The 19,233-nt window shown below is 40.8% G+C and overlaps 4 protein-coding genes across 4 annotated transcripts in view; 2 read left to right on the top strand and 2 right to left on the bottom strand.

Moving 5' to 3' along the window:
• Positions 1 to 19,233, bottom strand: part of LOC106084977 (semaphorin-1A) — a 1,175,174-nt gene that overhangs the window by 600,833 nt on the left and 555,108 nt on the right. The gene's annotated exons all lie outside the window — the stretch shown is intronic.
• On the top strand, positions 148 to 2,804 carry LOC106084966 (arylphorin subunit C223). The gene is made up of 2 exons (XM_059364737.1): positions 148 to 449; positions 511 to 2,804. Exons 1-2 carry the CDS (start codon positions 243 to 245, stop codon positions 2,668 to 2,670), a joined length of 2,367 nt encoding a protein of 788 aa, XP_059220720.1. The 5' UTR covers positions 148 to 242; the 3' UTR covers positions 2,671 to 2,804.
• On the bottom strand, positions 7,592 to 10,069 carry LOC106084975 (arylphorin subunit C223-like). Its single transcript, XM_013248965.2, has 2 exons — positions 9,826 to 10,069; positions 7,592 to 9,757 (listed from the first exon to the last, which is right to left on the bottom strand). Exons 1-2 carry the CDS (start codon positions 10,030 to 10,032, stop codon positions 7,607 to 7,609), a joined length of 2,358 nt encoding a protein of 785 aa, XP_013104419.2. The 5' UTR covers positions 10,033 to 10,069; the 3' UTR covers positions 7,592 to 7,606.
• On the top strand, positions 14,527 to 17,090 carry LOC106084972 (arylphorin subunit C223). Its single transcript, XM_013248962.2, has 2 exons — positions 14,527 to 14,830; positions 14,892 to 17,090. The coding sequence occupies exons 1-2, from the start codon at positions 14,624 to 14,626 to the stop codon at positions 17,049 to 17,051; spliced, it is 2,367 nt and encodes a 788-aa protein (XP_013104416.2). The 5' UTR covers positions 14,527 to 14,623; the 3' UTR covers positions 17,052 to 17,090.

Genomic DNA, 19,233 nt, shown 5'->3' on the forward strand with positions numbered 1-19,233 from the left:
CAAGTTCAAAGTCACACTCAATGACAAATGAAATAACATGGAATTATATCAAGGTCTCAAGTAATTTTCTTCAAATACCTGAGATAAGCGTAACACTGGGTTTCTATGATTTAGTATAAATACCTGCAGGCAATTAGCCAACAATTACAGTCTTTAGGTATTGGAACTGATCGTAGCATCATCTCTAATCCGTGGACAGTTTTTGATCTCCTGCAAAGTTGACGACGACGAATACGCCGATCATGAAAATTGCCATCGCTTTACTGGTCATAGTGGGCCTGGTGGCTGCCACTCCCTTCCCCAAAAAGGAAACCAAATTTGCCGACAAGGAATTTTTGGCCAAACAAAAATTCTTCTTCGAAATTGTCTACCGCATGGAGGATCCTTTGTTCTTCGAGGAGTACATCAAATTGGGCAAGACTTTCACCTTCAACAAGGAAGATTATGTGGTAAGAAATATTCAATACACCGAAATCCTTGAAGAGCAAATTTTGCAATTTTTCTTTACAGTTCCCTGCAGACTATAATGGCGAATATATGTACAAATACTATAAGGCCTTCAAACATGGTGTGACCTTGCCCAAGGGTGAATTCTATGGTGCCTTTGTGGAATCCCACTTCGAGGAATTATATGGCTTATTCGATTTCTTCTACTATGCCAAGAACTGGGAAGTCTTCCAACGCAATGTGTGCTGGGCCCGTATGTTTGCCAACGAAGGTGTCTTTGTACAAGCCTTGACTTTGGCCGTCATCCATCGTGATGACTTCCAAGGCTTCATCTTGCCTGCCATTTATGAAATTTTCCCTCAATACTTCTTCAATAGCAAATTCGTCTTTGAAGCTGAGAAATTCGATTATGATGTTTGGAGCAAATACATCATGTACGAAAAGGAATACAAAGACTTCTTGTACAAGGACTACTCCAAATACTTTAAGGAATTCGATGACAAATATCACTATCAGTACTACAACTACTTCTACACCAAGGACTGGAAGGTTTGGCAATGGTGGAAGGTCATGGGCTTGGGCGAACACTGGTACAGCGAAGATCACTTCATGATCCGTGACAATTACGATCACTTCAACAAGGACTCCAAGTACTTGGATATGATCAAGGATGTCAAGAAATTCTGGATGCCTGTGGACTACACCCGCGACATTTACTTCTACAATCAGGAATCTGAATTGTCCTACTTCACTGAGGATGTTGAATGGAACTCTTTCTGGTACTACTTCAACTTGGATTATGCTCCATTCTTGAACGGCAAGTCTTTCGGTTTGGATAAGGATCGTCGTGGTGAATACTACTTCTATGTTGTCCGCCAATTGTTGGCTCGCTACTATATGGAACGTCTGTCTCATGGCTATGGTGAGATCCCCGAATTCTCTTTCTTCACTGAAGTCGAGTATGGCTATGATCCACAATTGATCAACTACAATGGTGTTGGCTTCTCCTACCGCAAGAACTATTTCGAATACGAAACCTATGGCAATTTCGAATATGTCCACAAGGTCATGGGCTTCTTCAAGCGCATTGAGGACATCATCACCCAGGGCTACTATGTGACCTATGATGGCACTAAGATTGATATGCACAAACCTGAGTCAGTGAAATATTTGGGTGATTTCATGCAAGGCAATGTTGACAGCTTTGACAAATACTTTGCCACCTTCTGGTACATCTATGCCCACTCCTACATGGCTGATGTGGATGAATCGGACTTCTATGTACATCCCCATGTCTTCTTGAACTACGAAACCATGTTGCGTGACCCCGTCTTCTATCAGTTCTACAAGAAGGTCCATGATGTCTTCTACCAATTCTACGACTATGTTGATGCCTACACCAAGAAGGAATTGTACTTCGAGGGCGTTGAATTTGAGGATGTCAAGATCAGCGAATTGGTTACCTACTTCGATTTGGTGGACTTTGATGTCACCAACTTGTTGAACGATAAGCCCACTTTCGTTGATGGCCAATTTGTATGGGACAAGACCCTGTTGGCCCGTCAAGCCCGCCTCAATCACAAGAACTTTGAATTTGAGTACTCCATTAAGTCGGATAAACCCCAAAAGGTTGTCATCCGTGCTTTCTTGGGACCCAAATATGATGAATTCGGCCATGTCATCCCATTGGATGAGAATCGCGAAAACTTCTACGAAATCGATGAATTCTACTATGAATTGAAATCGGGTGTTAATACCTTCAAGCGCAGCTCCAAGGACTTCTACTGGACCACCGATGATCGCACCACCTACACTGAATTGTACAAATTCGTGATGTTGGCCTATGAGGGCAAATACGAATTCCCCTTGGATTACTCGGAACCCCATTGTGGCTTCCCGGATCGTTTGGTCTTGCCCCGTGGCTACTTCGAGGGTATGCCTGTGCAATTCTTCTTCTTTGTCTATCCCTTCACTGCCTCGTATGATGCCTACTCCACCTACGACTACAACTACTCATGCGGCATTGGCTCTGGCGTTCGTCACATTGACGAATATCCCTTCGGTTATCCTTTGGATCGTGAGATTGATGAATTTGAATTCTTTGTGCCCAACATGTTCTTCAAGGATGCCAAGATCTATCATCACGATACCTTTGAGAAATACTACGACTACAAGTATGAGAAGTTCGGTCACTTCGATTACAACTACTATTACAACTATTAGGTTGTTAAGGCGGATGAGTAAACTCTGTGGTATAGTCATATAGCAAGTGTGATGACAAAGCAATCACAATAAAAAATTCAAAAAAAAAAAATAATAAAAAATAGGATGAAATAAATTGAGATGTGGAAAATGGATGAAAAAGTATTTTTTCTTTAAATTTGAGTTCTAAACATTAAGGGGACCTACAACAGCTCTATGAGTAGAAGTTTTCAATGTAAGTTCATTTTTCAGACAAGCAAGACAAGCATGTTGAAGCTAAAAGTAGAAGTCATTGTGCAAAATTTCAGCCAAATCGGATAAGAATTGCGCTGCCTAGGGACTCAAGAAGTGTAAGCGGGACAATATCAGGTTTTGGACCGATTTGAACCACACTCTGTACATTTGTTGGATATAACGTCACGGTACAAAAGTTCAGCCAAATCGTATGGGAATTGCGCTGCTTAGGGACTCAAGAAGTATAAGCGTTACAACGGTTTATATGGTAGCTATATCAGGTTTTGGACCGTCTTGGACCATGCATCTGTTGGATGTCATAGAAAATGTCACAGTACAAAAGTTCTGCCAAATCGGATAAGAATTGCGCTACATAGGGACTTAACTGTTATAATCGGAAAATCGGTTTATATGGGAGCTATAACAAAACATCCACCAATATGGCCGATTTACAATACCAACCGCCAAGCTTTACTCTTTCCAAAGTTTGTGTGCTTTCCTTAGATAGACAGACGGTCGGACATGGCTAGATCGACTTAAGACGTCATGGCGATCAATAATATATACACTTTGTAGGATTTTAGACCAATATTTCGATGTGTTACAAACGGAAACCCAACCCATCGTATGATGATGGGTCTAAAAATGAAGATAATGAGCCGTAACTTTGCACACATCGTTTCTTCGTCCATTAGAAGGTTAAATTGGAAGTTGTTCTTTGTTTGCCCAAAAAGTAATTGCGGATTTTTTAAAAGAAAGTAAATGCATTTTTAATAAAACTTAGAATGAACTTTAATCAAATATACCTTTTTTACACTTTTTTTTCTAAAGCAAGCTAAAAGTAACAGCTGATAACTGACAGAAGAAAGAATGCAATTACAGAGTTACAAGCTGTGAAAAAATTTGTCAACGCCGACTATATGAGACATCCGCAATTACTTTTTGGGCAACCCAATACAACCGACCTACATTTTGATACAGCGCCATATAGACAGATCTTTTGATTTAAGGCATTTTTTCTCAAAAAAGGCGCAATTCGCTGAAATTCCGCACAGCGTGTAATGCCAAGACCTTTGGCATCGATACCGAGTATGTTTCTGATCGATTTAAGAACATGGGCCCAAAAAAAAGTTGCATTTATTATGTAAATAAGTTAAAATTTTTGACAGGAAGCTGTTTTCGGACCCTCGACACCGGTACCGAGAATGGTTCGGTTCGGACTATTTGTGTATATAGCTGGCATATATACCATGTATGCCATATATGGTGTTGTAGTCTGGTGGACGGTGCTACAAAAGTCCACCTACTGTTTAATACTCAAACGGATCCAAAGGAAGGCTTGTTTGTGCATCACATCAGCACTGAGGACGTCAGCATATGATACATCTAATAATTCTGGACATTGTGGCTAGACAAATTGCAGTTATCTCTTTGGTCATGTGGCGGCTGAGGACTGTGTTTGAAGTTGTTCTATATCCGACTACATCTTGATGTAGACCCATGTGGACTGATCTTTTGATTTAAGGTATTTTTCTCAAAAAAGGCGCAATTCGCTGAAATTCCACACAGCGTGTAATGCCAAGACCCTTGGCATCGGTACCGAGTATGGTCCTGATCGATTTAAGAACATGGGCCCAAAAAAAAAGGTGCATTTATTATGAAAATAAGTTAAAATTTTTGACAGGAAGCTGTTTTCGGACCCTCGACACCTGTACCGAGAATGGTTCAGTTCGGACTATTTGTGTATATAGCTGGCATATATACCATGTATGCCATATATGGTGTTGTAGTCTGGTGGACGGTGCTTCAAAAGGCCACCTACTGTTCATTACTCAAATGGCTACAAAGGAAGACTTGTTTGTGCATCACAGTCGCATTGAGGACTACACCATGTGATGCATTGAATTTAATGCTGCATCTAATAATTCTGGACATTGTGGCTACACAAATTGCAGTTATCTCTTTGGTCATGTGGCGTCTTCGAAGTTGTTCTATATCCGACTACATCTTGATGTTACCCCATGTGGACTGATCTTTTGATTTAAGGTATTTTCCTCAAAAAGGCGCAATTTGCTGGGATTTCGCACAGCGAGTTAAGCCAAGACCCTTGACCCTCGGTACCAAGTATGGTTCTGATCGATTTTAGAATTTGGGCCCAAAAAATGGTGCATTTATTGTATAAAAGAGTTAAAATTTGGTACAGGGACCCTCGGTATCTGCACTGAGATTTGTTCAGTTCGGACTATTTGTGTATATAGCTGGCATATATACCATGTATGCCATATATGGTGTTGTAGTCTGGTGGACGGTGCTTCTAAAGTCCACCTACTGTTCAATACTTAAACGGATCCAAAGGAAGGCTTGTTTGTGCATCACAGCAGCACTGAGGACGTCAGCATATGATACATCTAATAATTCTGGACATTGTGGCTAGACAAATTGCAGTTATCTCTTTGGTCATGTGGCGGCTGAGGACTGTGTTCGAAGTTGTTCTATATCCGACTACATCTTGATGTAGACCCATGTGGACTGATCTTTTGATTTAAGGTATTTTTCTCAAAAAAGGCGCAATTTTCTGAAATTCCGCACACCGTGTAATGCCAAGACCCTTGACAACGGTACCAAGTATGGTCCTGATCGATTTAAGAACATGGGCCCAAAAAAAGGTGCATTTATTACGTAAATAAGTTACAATTTTTGACAGGAAGCTGTTTTCGGACCCTCGGTATCTGTACTGAGATTTGTTCAGTTCGGACAATTTGTGTATATAGCTGGCATATATACCATGTATGCCATATATGGTGTTGTAGTCTGATGGACGATGCTTCAAAAGTCCACCTACTGTTCAATACTAAAACTGATCCAAAGGAAGACTTGTTTGTGCATCAAAGTCGCATTGATGACTACACCATCTGATGCATCAATTCCATGGCAGCCGGTTGTACGTACCGGATTGACCCAATGGAATCCTTCATCGGCAAGGGCTGTCGCCTCGGTGTTCAACACACTGCTATAACAACACCAACCATCTGATGCATTGAATTTAATGCTACATCTAATGCCTCTGGATATTGTGGCCAGACAAATTGTTGCTTTCTGTGTTATCTTTGATAAAATGTCCGAACCTATCTGATTTAGCGGATGTGAACATTCGCAAGTTGTTGGGCTTTTTAAAGCGATGTGGATGATTCAACGGTAGCAAAAAGAAGGCATCTTCCTTAATCTGTTCCTGTGGAATCACAATGGACGAAAACGTCTGAGTGAGTTTAATGGCAGTCTGCAGTCTGCGACCCTCCCCGTTACCCTAATTTTCAAAAACGCCAGATCTCGGTGATGGGTGGTGCAATTTAAGCGAAATTTTGTGTGCTCTCATATAGTACCCTAAAAATAAAAATTTGGTATCCAAATTTCGGATGGGGTACCTAGGGGGGCCGCCCCACCCTAAAACCTACCAAACATATATTTAGATCAATCGCGACAATATGGGACTCCAATGAAAGGTATTTAGGATAAGAAAATGTATCTGATATCCATTTGTGGAACCAAGTGCTAGGGGGACCACCCAAACCCCCAAAACACCCCTAAATCGGACATATTTACCGACCACGGCAATATGGGACTCAAATGAAAGGTATTTGCGAGTAGATGAGAATCTGATATCCAAATGTGGGATCACGTTTCTGGGGGGTGGACCCCTTCCCCAAAACACCCCCCAAAGAGGACTTATTTACTGACTATGGAAATATGGGGCTTAAATAAAAGGTATTTGAGTGTAGAATTAGAATCTGATATCCAAATATGGGACCAAGTGTTTGGAGGGCCGCCTCTCCCCAAAAACTACCCCCAAAAGGGACAAATTTACGACCATAGCCATATGGGGCTCAAATGAATAGTCTTTGGGAGTAAAGCACGAATCTGATATCAATATTTCGGATAATTGCCTATGGGGCCACCCCAACCCCACAACACCACCCAAATAGTAAGTATTTACTGACTTTTGCAATATGAGGCTCAAATAAGAGGGTTTTTAGAGTGGAACACGCATCCGATATATTTTTTCAAGGCCAACTCACTGAGTGGCCGCCCATCCCCCATGGGGGCTCAAATAAAAGGTATTTGGGAGTAGACCACGTATCTGATATCAACATTAGGGACCAACTGTCTAGGGGAGTAGGACGTATTTGCTCACCAAGACAATTTGGGTCATGAAGAGAGTAAGAGACATATTTGCTGACTTTTGTAATAAGGAGTTTGAATGAGATTTGAAAACGAAGTTGATATCCAATTTTGAGGCCAATGGCAATATGGAGCTTAAATGAAAGGTATTGGGGGGTAGAGCAAGAATTGATTCCAACTTTCGGGACCAATTTTCTGGGGGTCTTCCCCTTTCCCAAAATACCCACAAGCAGCAATTTTTTAGTGACCATCGCAAATTGGGGCTTAAGTAAAGGTATTTGGGAGTAGAAAACTTATTTGATATCCAAATGTAGGACCATGTATTTAGGGAATCACCCCTTCCCCAAAACACCCCGCAAAGAAAAACTTACAACTCCTTTATAAAACACAAAATAAAAAATTATTTTATTCCTTATATCACATCTCATTTATTCCAGTGTTCATAGGTTTATTTTAATTTTTTTTTTTAATTTTTTTTTTGTGATTGCTTTGTCATCACACTTGCTACATGACTATACCACAGACTTTGCTCATCCACCTCAACAGACTAATAGTTGTAATAGTAGTTGTAATCGAACTGACCGAATTTCTCATACTTGTAGTCGTAGTATTTCTCAAAGGTATCGTGATGATAGATCTTGGCATCCTTGAAGAACATGTTGGGCACAAAGAATTCAAATTCATCAATCTCACGATCCAAAGGATAACCGAAGGGATATTCATCAATGTGACGAACGCCAGAGCCAATGCCGCATGAGTAGTTGTAGTCGTAGGTGGAGTAGGCATCGTAAGAGGCAGTGAAGGGATAGACAAAGAAGAAGAATTGCACAGGCATACCCTCGAAGTAGCCACGGGGCAAGACCAAACGATCGGGGAAGCCACAATGGGGTTCGGAGTAGTCCAAGGGGAATTCGTATTTGCCCTCATAGGCCAACATCACGAATTTGTACAATTCAGTGTAGGTGGTGCGATCATCGGTGGTCCAGTAGAAGTCCTTGGAGCTGCGCTTGAAGGTATTAACACCCGATTTCAATTCATAGTAGAATTCATCGATTTCGTAGAAGTTTTCGCGATTCTCATCCAATGGGATGACATGGCCGAATTCATCATATTTGGGTCCCAAGAAAGCACGGATGACAACCTTTTGGGGTTTATCCGACTTAATGGAGTACTCAAATTCAAAGTTCTTGTGATTGAGGCGGGCTTGACGGGCCAACAGAGTCTTGTCCCATACAAATTGGCCATCAACGAATGTGGGCTTATCGTTCAACAAGTTGGTGACATCAAAGTCCACCAAATCGAAGTAGGTAACCAATTCGCTGATCTTGACATCCTCAAATTCAACACCCTCGAAGTACAGTTCCTTCTTGGTGTAGGCATCAACATAGTCGTAGAATTGGTAGAAGACATCATGGACCTTCTTGTAGAATTGATAGAAAATGGGATCACGCATCATGGTTTCGTAGTTCAAAAAGACATGAGGGTAGGTGAACTCATCAACAGCAGCAATATAGGAGTGGGCATATGTGTACCAGAAGGTGGCAAAGTATTTGTCAAAGTTGTCAACATTGCCTTGCATGAGATCACCCAAATATTTCACTGACTCGGGTTTGTGCATATCAATCTTAGTGCCATCATAGGTCACATAGTAGCCCTGGGTGATGATGTCCTCAATGCGCTTAAAGAAGCCCATGACCTTGTGGAGATAGTCGAAATTGCCATAGGTTTCGTATTCGAAGTAGTTCTTGCGGTAGGAGAAGCCAACACCATTGTAGTTGATTAAATGAGGATCATAGCCATACTCGATTGCAGTGAAGAAGGAGAATTCAGGAATCTCACCATAGCCATGAGACAAACGTTCCATATAGTAGCGGGCCAACAATTGGCGGACAACAAAGAAATAGTATTCACCACGACGATCCTTTACCAGATCAAAGGACTGTCCCTCCAGGAACGACGCATAATCCAAGTTGAAGTAGTACCAGAAGGAGTTCCATTCAACATCCTCAGTGAAGTAGGACAATTCAGATTCCTGATTGTAGAAGTAAATATCGCGGGTATAGTCAACGGGCATCCAGAATTTCTTGACATCCTTGATCATATCCAAGTACTTGGAGTCCTTATTGAAGTGATCGAAATTGTCGCGCATAAAGAAGTGATCTTCGGTATACCAGTGTTCGCCCAAGCCCATGACCTTCCACCATTGCCAAACCTTCCAGTCCTTGGTGTAGAAGTAATTGTAGTACTGATAGTGATATTTGTCATCGAATACCTTGAAATATTTGGAGTAGTCCTTGTACAAGAAGTCTTTGTATTCCTTTTCGTACATGATGTATTTGCTCCAAACATCATAATCGAATTTCTCAGCTTCAAAGACGAATTTGCTGTTGAAGAAGTATTGAGGGAAGATTTCATAGATGGCAGGCAAGATAAGGCCATGGAAGTCATCACGATGGATTACAGCCAAAGTCAAGGCATGAATGAAAATACCTTCGTTGGCATACAAACGGGCCCAGCAGACATTGCGTCTGAAAACCTCCCAGGTCTTGGCATAATAGAAGAAATCAAACAAGCCATACAACTCCTCGAAGCGAGACTCTATCAAAGCGCCATAGAACTCGCCCTTGGGCATAGTAACACCATATTTATACGCCTTATAGTATTTGTACATGTTTTCGCCATCATAGCTTTCGGGGAACTAAAATAAAAGCGCACAAAAATGTGTAACAATTTTAGAAGCTTTGGAATTGCTTAGTCTTCTCTTACCACATAGTCTTCCTTGTTAAAGGTAAAGCTCTTGCCCAATTTGATGTACTCCTCAAAGAACAAAGGATCCTCCACACGATAGACAATTTCGAAGAGGAACTTTTGCTTTGCCAAAAAGTCCTTATCGGCATATTTGGTTTCCTTTTTGGGGAAGGGAGTGGCAGCCACCAGGCCAACAATGACCAGTAGAGCTATGGCAATTTTCATGATCGGCGTATTCGTCGTCGTCAACTTAAGGGAGCTCAAAAACTGTCCACGGCTTAGAGATGATGCAATGATCAGATCCAATACCTAAAGACTGTAATTGATGAGTAAATGCCCAGAGGTATTTATAGAACAACGATTGAACACAGTATCTAACTTGGCACAGTTGATTGAAGAGAAAATGCAGCTTTAAAATGTCATTGAAATAGACTTTGAGCTTGAGTTCTGATAAGCCATGTTTTAAAGCTAATCTTCATATTCTTTAATATATTACATAGCAACCTTGGGCAACATAAAATATTGGTTTTGCAAATTTCTTGCCTGACACCTTGAAGTGACCTCGAAGAAATTTAGTTTAAGAAATTTGCTTTGAAATCTGAATGGTTTATCAGACTATTAGTCTTCAAATATTTCGGTTTTTATAAATGTCTTAAATTGGCAGATTGCAATCAAGGTCAATGAACATTATGGAGTTACTACATCAACCTATCAAAGTTATATAGATAATACAGCCACAATGGATCACTACATGCATAATACATTAACTTTACAACAGTAAAGTGGATATTACATCCATATTGCAACGTTATGTGGCAAATACCTCCATGTTACAACTCTACGTGGAAAATACATCTACTATAAAACGTTATGGGGATAATACATCCACGTTACAACGTTACGTAGATACTACTTCCAGATACAACTTTACATGGCCAACACACCCACATTACAAAGTTGTGTGAACAATACACCCACGATACAACGTTACCAGGATATTACACCAACGTTACTACTTTAAGTGGATAATACATCCAACGATAAGTGAATAAAGGCCCGCGTTAGGTAGATAAGGACTCCGAAATACCTGGATACAAAACCTTCGAAACATGGTAACAAAATTCACAATACGTGGAAACAAAATCCAATGAACATAACAAAAATCACGTACAGAAGAAACAAAATCCATGTTAAGTAAATCCACGTTGAAAGGATACAAAATCCATGTTAAATTTCCATCAAATCCAAGTTACGTAATTACTAATCCTATCCGCGTTACATGGATAGGAAATCCACGTTACGTAATTACAAAAACCACGATGCGATGAATGCACGTTACGTTAAAACTAAATCTACGATACGTGGACACCAAATCTGCGATAGGTAAGGCAAGGTCAGAGCGGCAATCCTTTACAGACTCACTTAAACAATTTTAAGTCCATTGTGATACCACAGTATCGACAGACCAAGGCCTTTAAAGGAAATCGCACTCACGACCCCCAATACCAATCCGAGCCCGCAAAAAACTCGTCTACGATAAGTGCATACAAAGTCCACGATGGCTACAAAATCCACGATACGTGGATACAAAATTCACGATACGTAGATACAAAATCCACGATACGTGGATACAAAATTCACGATACGTGGATACAAAACGCACGATACGTGGATACAAAATCCACGATAAGTGAATACAAAATCCACGGTACGTGGTTACAAAATCCACGATACGTGGATACAAAACGCACGATACGTGGATACAAAATCCACGATGCGTGGATACAAAATCCAAGACACTTGGATACGTGGATACAAAATCCACGACAGTTGGATACAAAATCAACGATACGTGGATACAAAATCAGCGATACGTGGATACAAAATCCACGATTCGCTTTATACAAAATCCATGATACGTCGATACAAAATCCACGATTCGCTTTATACAAAATCCATGATACGTCGATACAAAATCCACGATACGTGGATACAAAATCCACGATACGTGGATATAAAATCCACGATATGTGGATATAAAATCCACGATACGTGGATACAAAATCCACGATACGTAGATGCAAAATCCACGATACGTGGATTAACTATACCACGTTTCGTAGATAAATTTTACCACGTTAAGTGGATTAATTATACATGAATAAATTGAACCACGTTAAGTGGTTTAATTATACGTTACGTGAATTAATTATACCACGTTACGCGGATTAATTATACCACGTTACGTGGATTAATTATAGCACGTTACGCGGATTAATTATATCACGTGATGTAGATTAATTATGCCACGTTACGTGGAGTAATAATACCACGTAAAGTAGATTAATTATAACACGTTACGTGGATTAATTATACCACGTTATGTGGATTAATTACGTCACGTTACATGAATTAAATCTACTATGTTACGTGGATTAACTATATCACATTACGTGGAGAAATTATGCCACGTAAAGTAATTAATTATACCATGTTACGTGGATTAATTATACCACGATACGTGAATTAATTATACCATGTTACGCGGACTAAATATACCACGTTACGCGATTAAATTATACCACGTTACGTGGATTAATTATAGCACGTTACGTGGATTAATTATACAACGTAAGAAGGTTAATTATACCACGTAAGGTGGATAATTAGACCATGTTACGTGGATTAACTATATCACGTTACGTGTATTAATTATACTACGTAAGATGGTTAACTATACCACCTAAGATGGTTAATTATACCACCTTATTTTGTTAATTATACCACCTAAGGTGGTTATTTATAGCACGTTAGTTGGTTATTTATACCACATAAGGAAGATAATTATACCGCGTTACGTGGATTAACTTTACCACGTTACGTGGATTAACTATAGCACATTACGTGGATTAATTATATTACGTAAGGTGATTAATTATACCACGATGTGGATACAAAATCCACCATACGTGTATTAATTACACCACGATACGTTGATTAATTATACTATGTTACGTGGATTAATTATACCATGTTAACTATATCACGTTACGTGTATTAATTATGCTGCGAAAGATGGTTATCTATACCACCTAAGATGGTTAACTATACCACCTAAGATGGTTAATTATACCACCTAAGGTGGTTATTTATAGCACGTTAGGTGGTTATTTATACAACACAAGGAAGATAATTACACCGCGTTACGTGGATTAACTATACCACGTTACGTGGATTAACTATACCACATTACGTGGATTAATTATATTACGTAAGGTGATTAATTATACCACGATGTGGATACAAAATCCACTATACGTGTATTAATTACACCACGATACGTTGATTAATTATACTACGTTACGTGGATTAATTATACCATGTTAACTATATCACGTTACGTGCATTAATTATGCTACGAAAGATGGTTAACTATACCACCTAAGATGGTTACCACCTTATTTTGTTAATTATACTACCTAAGGTTGTTATTTATAGCACGTTAGGTGGTTCTTTATACCACATAAGGAAGATAATTATACCGCGTTACGTGGATTAATTATACCACGTTACGTGGATTAACTATACCACATTACGTGGATTAATTCTTCGATTATAATGTGATTAATTATACCACGACGTGGATACATAATCCACCATACGTGTATTAATTACACCACGTTACGTGGATTAATTATACCATGTTACGTGGTTAATTGCACCACGTTACGTGGTTAATTATACTGCGTTACATGATTAATTATACCCCGATATGTGGTAAATTATACCACGTTACGTGCTTAATTGTACCACGGTACGTGGTTCATTATACCACGTTACTTGGTTAATAATACCACGTTACGTGGTTAATAATACCACGTTAGGATGTAAATAATAATACCACGTTACGTGGTTAAGTAAACCACATTATGTGGTTAATTAAGCCACCGCAGCGCAGAGGTTAGCATGTCCGCCTATGACACTGGACGCCTGGGTTCGAATCCTGGCGAGACCATCAGAAAAAATTTTCAGCGGTGGTTTTCCCCTTCTAATGCTGACAACATTTGTAAGATACTATGCCATGTAAAACTTCTCTCCAAAGAGGTGTCGCACTGCATCATGCCGTTCGGACTCGGCTATAAAAAGGAGACCCATTATCATTGAGCTTAAACTTGAATCTGACTGCACTCACATTGATATGTGAGAAGTTTGCCCCTGTTCCTTAGTGGAAAGTTCATGGGCACAATTTACATTTTTACTAAAGGGATAGAAGCCATTAACCATGGATGATACTAAGATAAGATGCTGAGAGTAGAAATTGAATAAGATTGCTTTACTTAATAAAGCAGTTTTGATTGAATGTTTGGACTAAGTGATGCAACGAAGCAAGACAATTATAAAATTTCAACGATGATATGTTCTTAATTATATAACAGAATATTGCCAATCAGGGGTGGAAGGTCAGGAAACAAAATCTAAGAAACAGATGTTCTTAGTAACACAGACGGATGTTTGAAGGCATTGCAATAATTCTTATCTTTTCTCCACCAAGACAAAGGAACAAATTATGACAAGCATATATGCGAGAAAAAAAAACAAGCAAAGATCATAGACATTAAGATTAGGGGACCACTTGCCCAACGATAGGCTGACTGACAGTCATTTGAAAGTCACCTGAGAAAAATTAAAACACCTCAGCTACCATATAAAAGCCCCTCGAAATTGACAAACATCAGCAGTCTTTAGGTATTGGAACTGATCGTAGCATCTTCTCTAATCCGTGGACAGTTTTTGATCTCCTACAAAGTTGACGACCATGAAAATTGCCATCACTTTACTGGTCATAGTGGGCCTGGTGGCTGCCACTCCCTTCCCCAAAAAGGAAACCAAATTTGCCGACAAGGAATTTTTGGCCAAACAAAAATTCTTCTTCGAAATTCTCTACCGCATTGAGGATCCTTTGTTCTTTGAGGAGTACATCAAATTGGGCAAGACTTTCACCTACAACAAGGAAGACTATGTGGTAAGAAATATTTAATACGTCGAAATCCTTCAAGTGCAAATTTTGCAATATTTCTTTACAGTTCCCTGCAGACTATGATGGCGAATACATGACCAAGTTTTACAAGGCCTTCAAACATGGTGTGACCTTGCCCAAGGGTGAATTCTATGGTGCCTTTGTGGAATCCCACTTCGAGGAGTTATACGGCTTATTCGATTTCTTCTATTATGCCAAGAACTGGGAAGTCTTCCAACGCAATGTGTGCTGGGCCCGTTTGTTTGCCAACGAAGGTGTCTTTGTACAAGCCTTGACTTTGGCCGTCATCCATCGTGATGACTTCCAAGGCTTCATCTTGCCCACCATCTATGAAATCTTCCCTCAATACTTCTTCAACAGCAAATTCGTCTTCGAAGCTGAGAAATTCGATTATGATGTTTGGAGCAAATACATCATGTACGAGAAGGAATACAAAGACTTCTTGTACAAGGACTACTCCAAATACTTTAAGGAATTCGATGACAAATATCACTATAAGTACTACAACTACTTCTACACCAAGGACTGGAAGGTTTGGCAATGGTGGAAGGTCATGGGCTTGGGCGAACACTGGTACAGCGAAGATCACTTCATGATCCGTGACAATTACGATCACTTCAACAAGGACTCCAAGTACTTGGATATGATCAAGGATGTCAAGAAATTCTGGATGCCTGTGGACTACACCCGCGACATTTACTTCTACAATCAGGAATCTGAATTGTCCTACTTCACTGAGGATGTTGAATGGAACTCATTCTGGTACTACTTCAACTTGGATTATGCTCCATTCTTGGATGGCAAGACTTTCGGTTTGGATAAGGATCGTCGTGGTGAATACTACTTCTATGTTGTCCGCCAATTGTTGGCCCGCTACTATATGGAACGTCTGTCTCATGGCTATGGTGAAATCCCTGAATTCTCCTTCTTCACTGAAGTCGAGTATGGCTATGATCCACAATTGATCAACTACAATGGTGTTGGCTTCTCCTACCGCAAGAACTACTTCGAATACGAAACCTATGGCAATTTCGAATATGTCCACAAGGTCATGGGCTTCTTCAAGCGCATTGAGGACATCATCACCCAGGGCTACTACATGACCTACGACGGCAAGAAGATTGATATGCACAAACCCGAATCAGTGAAATATTTGGGTGATTTCATGCAAGGCAATGTTGACAGCTTTGACAAATACTTTGCCACCTTCTGGTACATCTATGCCCACTCCTACATGGCTGATGTGGATGAATCGGACTTCTATGTACATCCCCATGTCTTCTTGAACTACGAAACCATGTTGCGTGACCCTGTCTTCTATCAGTTCTACAAGAAGGTCCATGATGTCTTCTACCAATTCTACGACTATGTTGATGCCTACACCAAGAAGGAATTGTACTTCGAGGGTGTTGAATTTGAGGATGTCAAGATCAGCGAATTGGTTACCTACTTCGATTTGGTGGACTTTGATGTCACCAACTTGTTGAACGATAAGCCCACATTCGTTGATGGCCAATTTGTATGGGACAAGACTCTGTTGGCCCGTCAAGCCCGCCTCAATCACAAGAACTTTGAATTTGAGTACTCCATTAAGTCGGATAAACCCCAAAAGGTTGTCATCCGTGCTTTCTTGGGTCCCAAATATGATGAATTCGGCCATGTCATCCCATTGGATGAGAATCGCGAAAACTTCTACGAAATCGATGAATTCTACTATGAATTGAAATCGGGTGTTAATACCTTCAAGCGCAGCTCCAAGGACTTCTACTGGACCACCGATGATCGCACCACCTACACTGAATTGTACAAATTCGTGATGTTGGCCTATGAGGGCAAATACGAATTCCCCTTGGACTACTCCGAACCCCACTGCGGCTTCCCCGATCGTTTGGTGTTGCCCCGTGGCTACTACGAGGGTATGCCTGTGCAATTCTTCTTCTTTGTCTATCCCTTCACTGCCTCGTATGATGCCTACTCCACCTACGACTACAACTACTCATGCGGCATTGGCTCTGGCGTTCGTCACATTGACGAATATCCCTTCGGTTATCCTTTGGATCGTGAGATCGATGAATTCGAATTCTTTGTGCCCAACATGTTCTTCAAGGATGCCAAGATCTATCATCACGATACCTTTGAGAAATACTACGACTACAAGTATGAGAAATTCGGTCATTTCGATTACAACTACTATTACAATTATTAGGTTGTTAAGTAAGTGTGATGTCTGTGGAATTGTTATGTAGCAAGTGTGATGACAAAGCAATCACAAAAAAATCAAAAAAAAAAAAATTAAAAACGAAAAGAAAAAAATTAATAAAAATCAATTTTAACAAAAATCAACTTTGAATTGTTATTAAGTGCTGAGGTTAATTGGATTTCGCACCTACTTATCATAAGTGAGCTCGTTGTCCTATGTATCCCGTTATGATACCTATAACTGTACAGACCTCCTTCTTACTTCTTTTCAGTAATAGCCTCGTCTTCTCTCGATCTGGATCACCCCATAGGAATTTTGCCGTCCTACCGACCTTTTTGCTGTTAAACAGGGTTGCATGCGCTCTCGTCGCCCACGCCCTTAACTCGGACTGCGTCGACCCGAAAGGCTTCGAGTTAACCAAATTTATCGAAGGCAGTCCTCTGGCCTTCACCGCCAAATCGTCTGCCATTTCATTTCCCCTTACTGCGTTATGGCCCGGCACCCAAACGATGCGGATTTTGCCATCCTCAGAGAAAGCTTTAATCTCCTTCTTGCACTGCAAGACTATTCGCAACCTTACCGTCCTGGTTGTTATTGTCCTTATGGCCATTTTACTGTCCGCAAAAATGTTCTCACTCGACGTCCTCGCGTTAGCACCACACCACCTCAAGCATTCCATTATCGCCCGGATCTTCGCCGGTAGGACCGTATTATGGTCAGACAGTCTAAAACAGATCTCAGTCCCTGGGTTCTCAAAGTAGACCCCCAGGCCCACTCTGTCCTCTAGCTTTGATCCATCCGTGTAATGCGATCTTCCAGATGGCAATGCTAGGGTTCCGTCAATGCAAGCCTTTGCCGCTGGCAGCAATGCCTCGCACTCGACCTCGAGGTTCATCTCATGCACCTGATTGGATACCCCTGCCCTTACTTCCAGGTTTCATATCGTCGCCTCGATTATATACTGCTCCCATCCTCAATCCATTCTCCCATCGCCTTAAGTCTCATAGCCGCAGTGGCTGTCTCACACTTAATCTGTATGCCAATGGGTCGGATATCTAAATTAGTATCCAGGGCCCTAGTGAGGCGTAAGTAAGTATTGGTCTAATCACGCTCCTATAGAGACAGTGGACTATTCTCGGATTCTGGCCTTATTTCGAGCCTACGGGCCGTCTACATAGTGCCCAACATCTGTGAGCCTTCAATTCAGTTTCCTGTCCAAGATCACTCCTAAGTATTTCACCTTGTCCGATATCGAAATCGTCTTATTGAGGAAACGTGGTGCGTTAATTTGGGCCGTCTTCGTCTTTCTCGTGAACAAGCATATTTCAATCTTCCCTGGGTTAAAATTGAGACCTCTGGGTCTAGCCCAGTCATATGCCATATGCAAGACCCTTTCGGCCCTTCTGCATAACTGGTTCGGATCCTTACCACTTAGAAGTTGTATTACATCGTCTGCGTAGCAGACGGGTTCAAATCCCTCCTCAGTCAGAATCCGTAATAGGTCATTTATGGTGGTCACCCATAGGAGTGGCGATAAAATGCCCCCCTGCGGCGTGTCTCTTTCTCCCCTTATATTTACTTATGGGACACACAATTTATCCACCTGTTTCTTAGCATAAGGTTTATTCAGTCTCTTAGGACCCGCACCCTCTGGAACTGGTTTAAGGACTGAATCAGTGTGTCGGTCCGCACTGCCAGTGTGTACGTTTTGGCATCGAAGGATTCTTTTATTTTATGCACAACCACGTGTAGGGCAGTCTTCACCGACCTTTTCTTGGCATAGGAATGCAGTTTATATTTGACTAGTACGCTGGATGTCCTACACTTTATCATGGCATACACTATACGTTCCATGGTTTTGTTAAGAAAGGACTTAAGACTTATAGGTCTTAAGACCTTTAGTGTCGCATAATTTGTCTTGCCAGGCTTAGGTATAAAGATCATTCTTGCCTGCTGCCAAGCTTTTGGGGTATATGCAAGTCCTAAGTATGCTGTGAAAGTAGTGGCCAGTTGGGCCGCCAGATAGTCGCCCTCCTTCTATACTAACGCTGGAAATATTACATTAGGTCCGGGTGACTTAAATGGTTTGAAAATCCTCAAGGATACCCGAATCCTATGAAATTTGGCACAGTGTGTTCGGGTAAACATCTTCCCATTCCTGTCAAATGTGGTCCATATCGGACCATAT

The sequence above is a fragment of the Stomoxys calcitrans genome, chromosome 3 (genome assembly GCF_963082655.1).
Source record: "Stomoxys calcitrans chromosome 3, idStoCalc2.1, whole genome shotgun sequence".
NCBI classification, from domain to species: Eukaryota; Metazoa; Arthropoda; class Insecta; order Diptera; family Muscidae; genus Stomoxys; species Stomoxys calcitrans.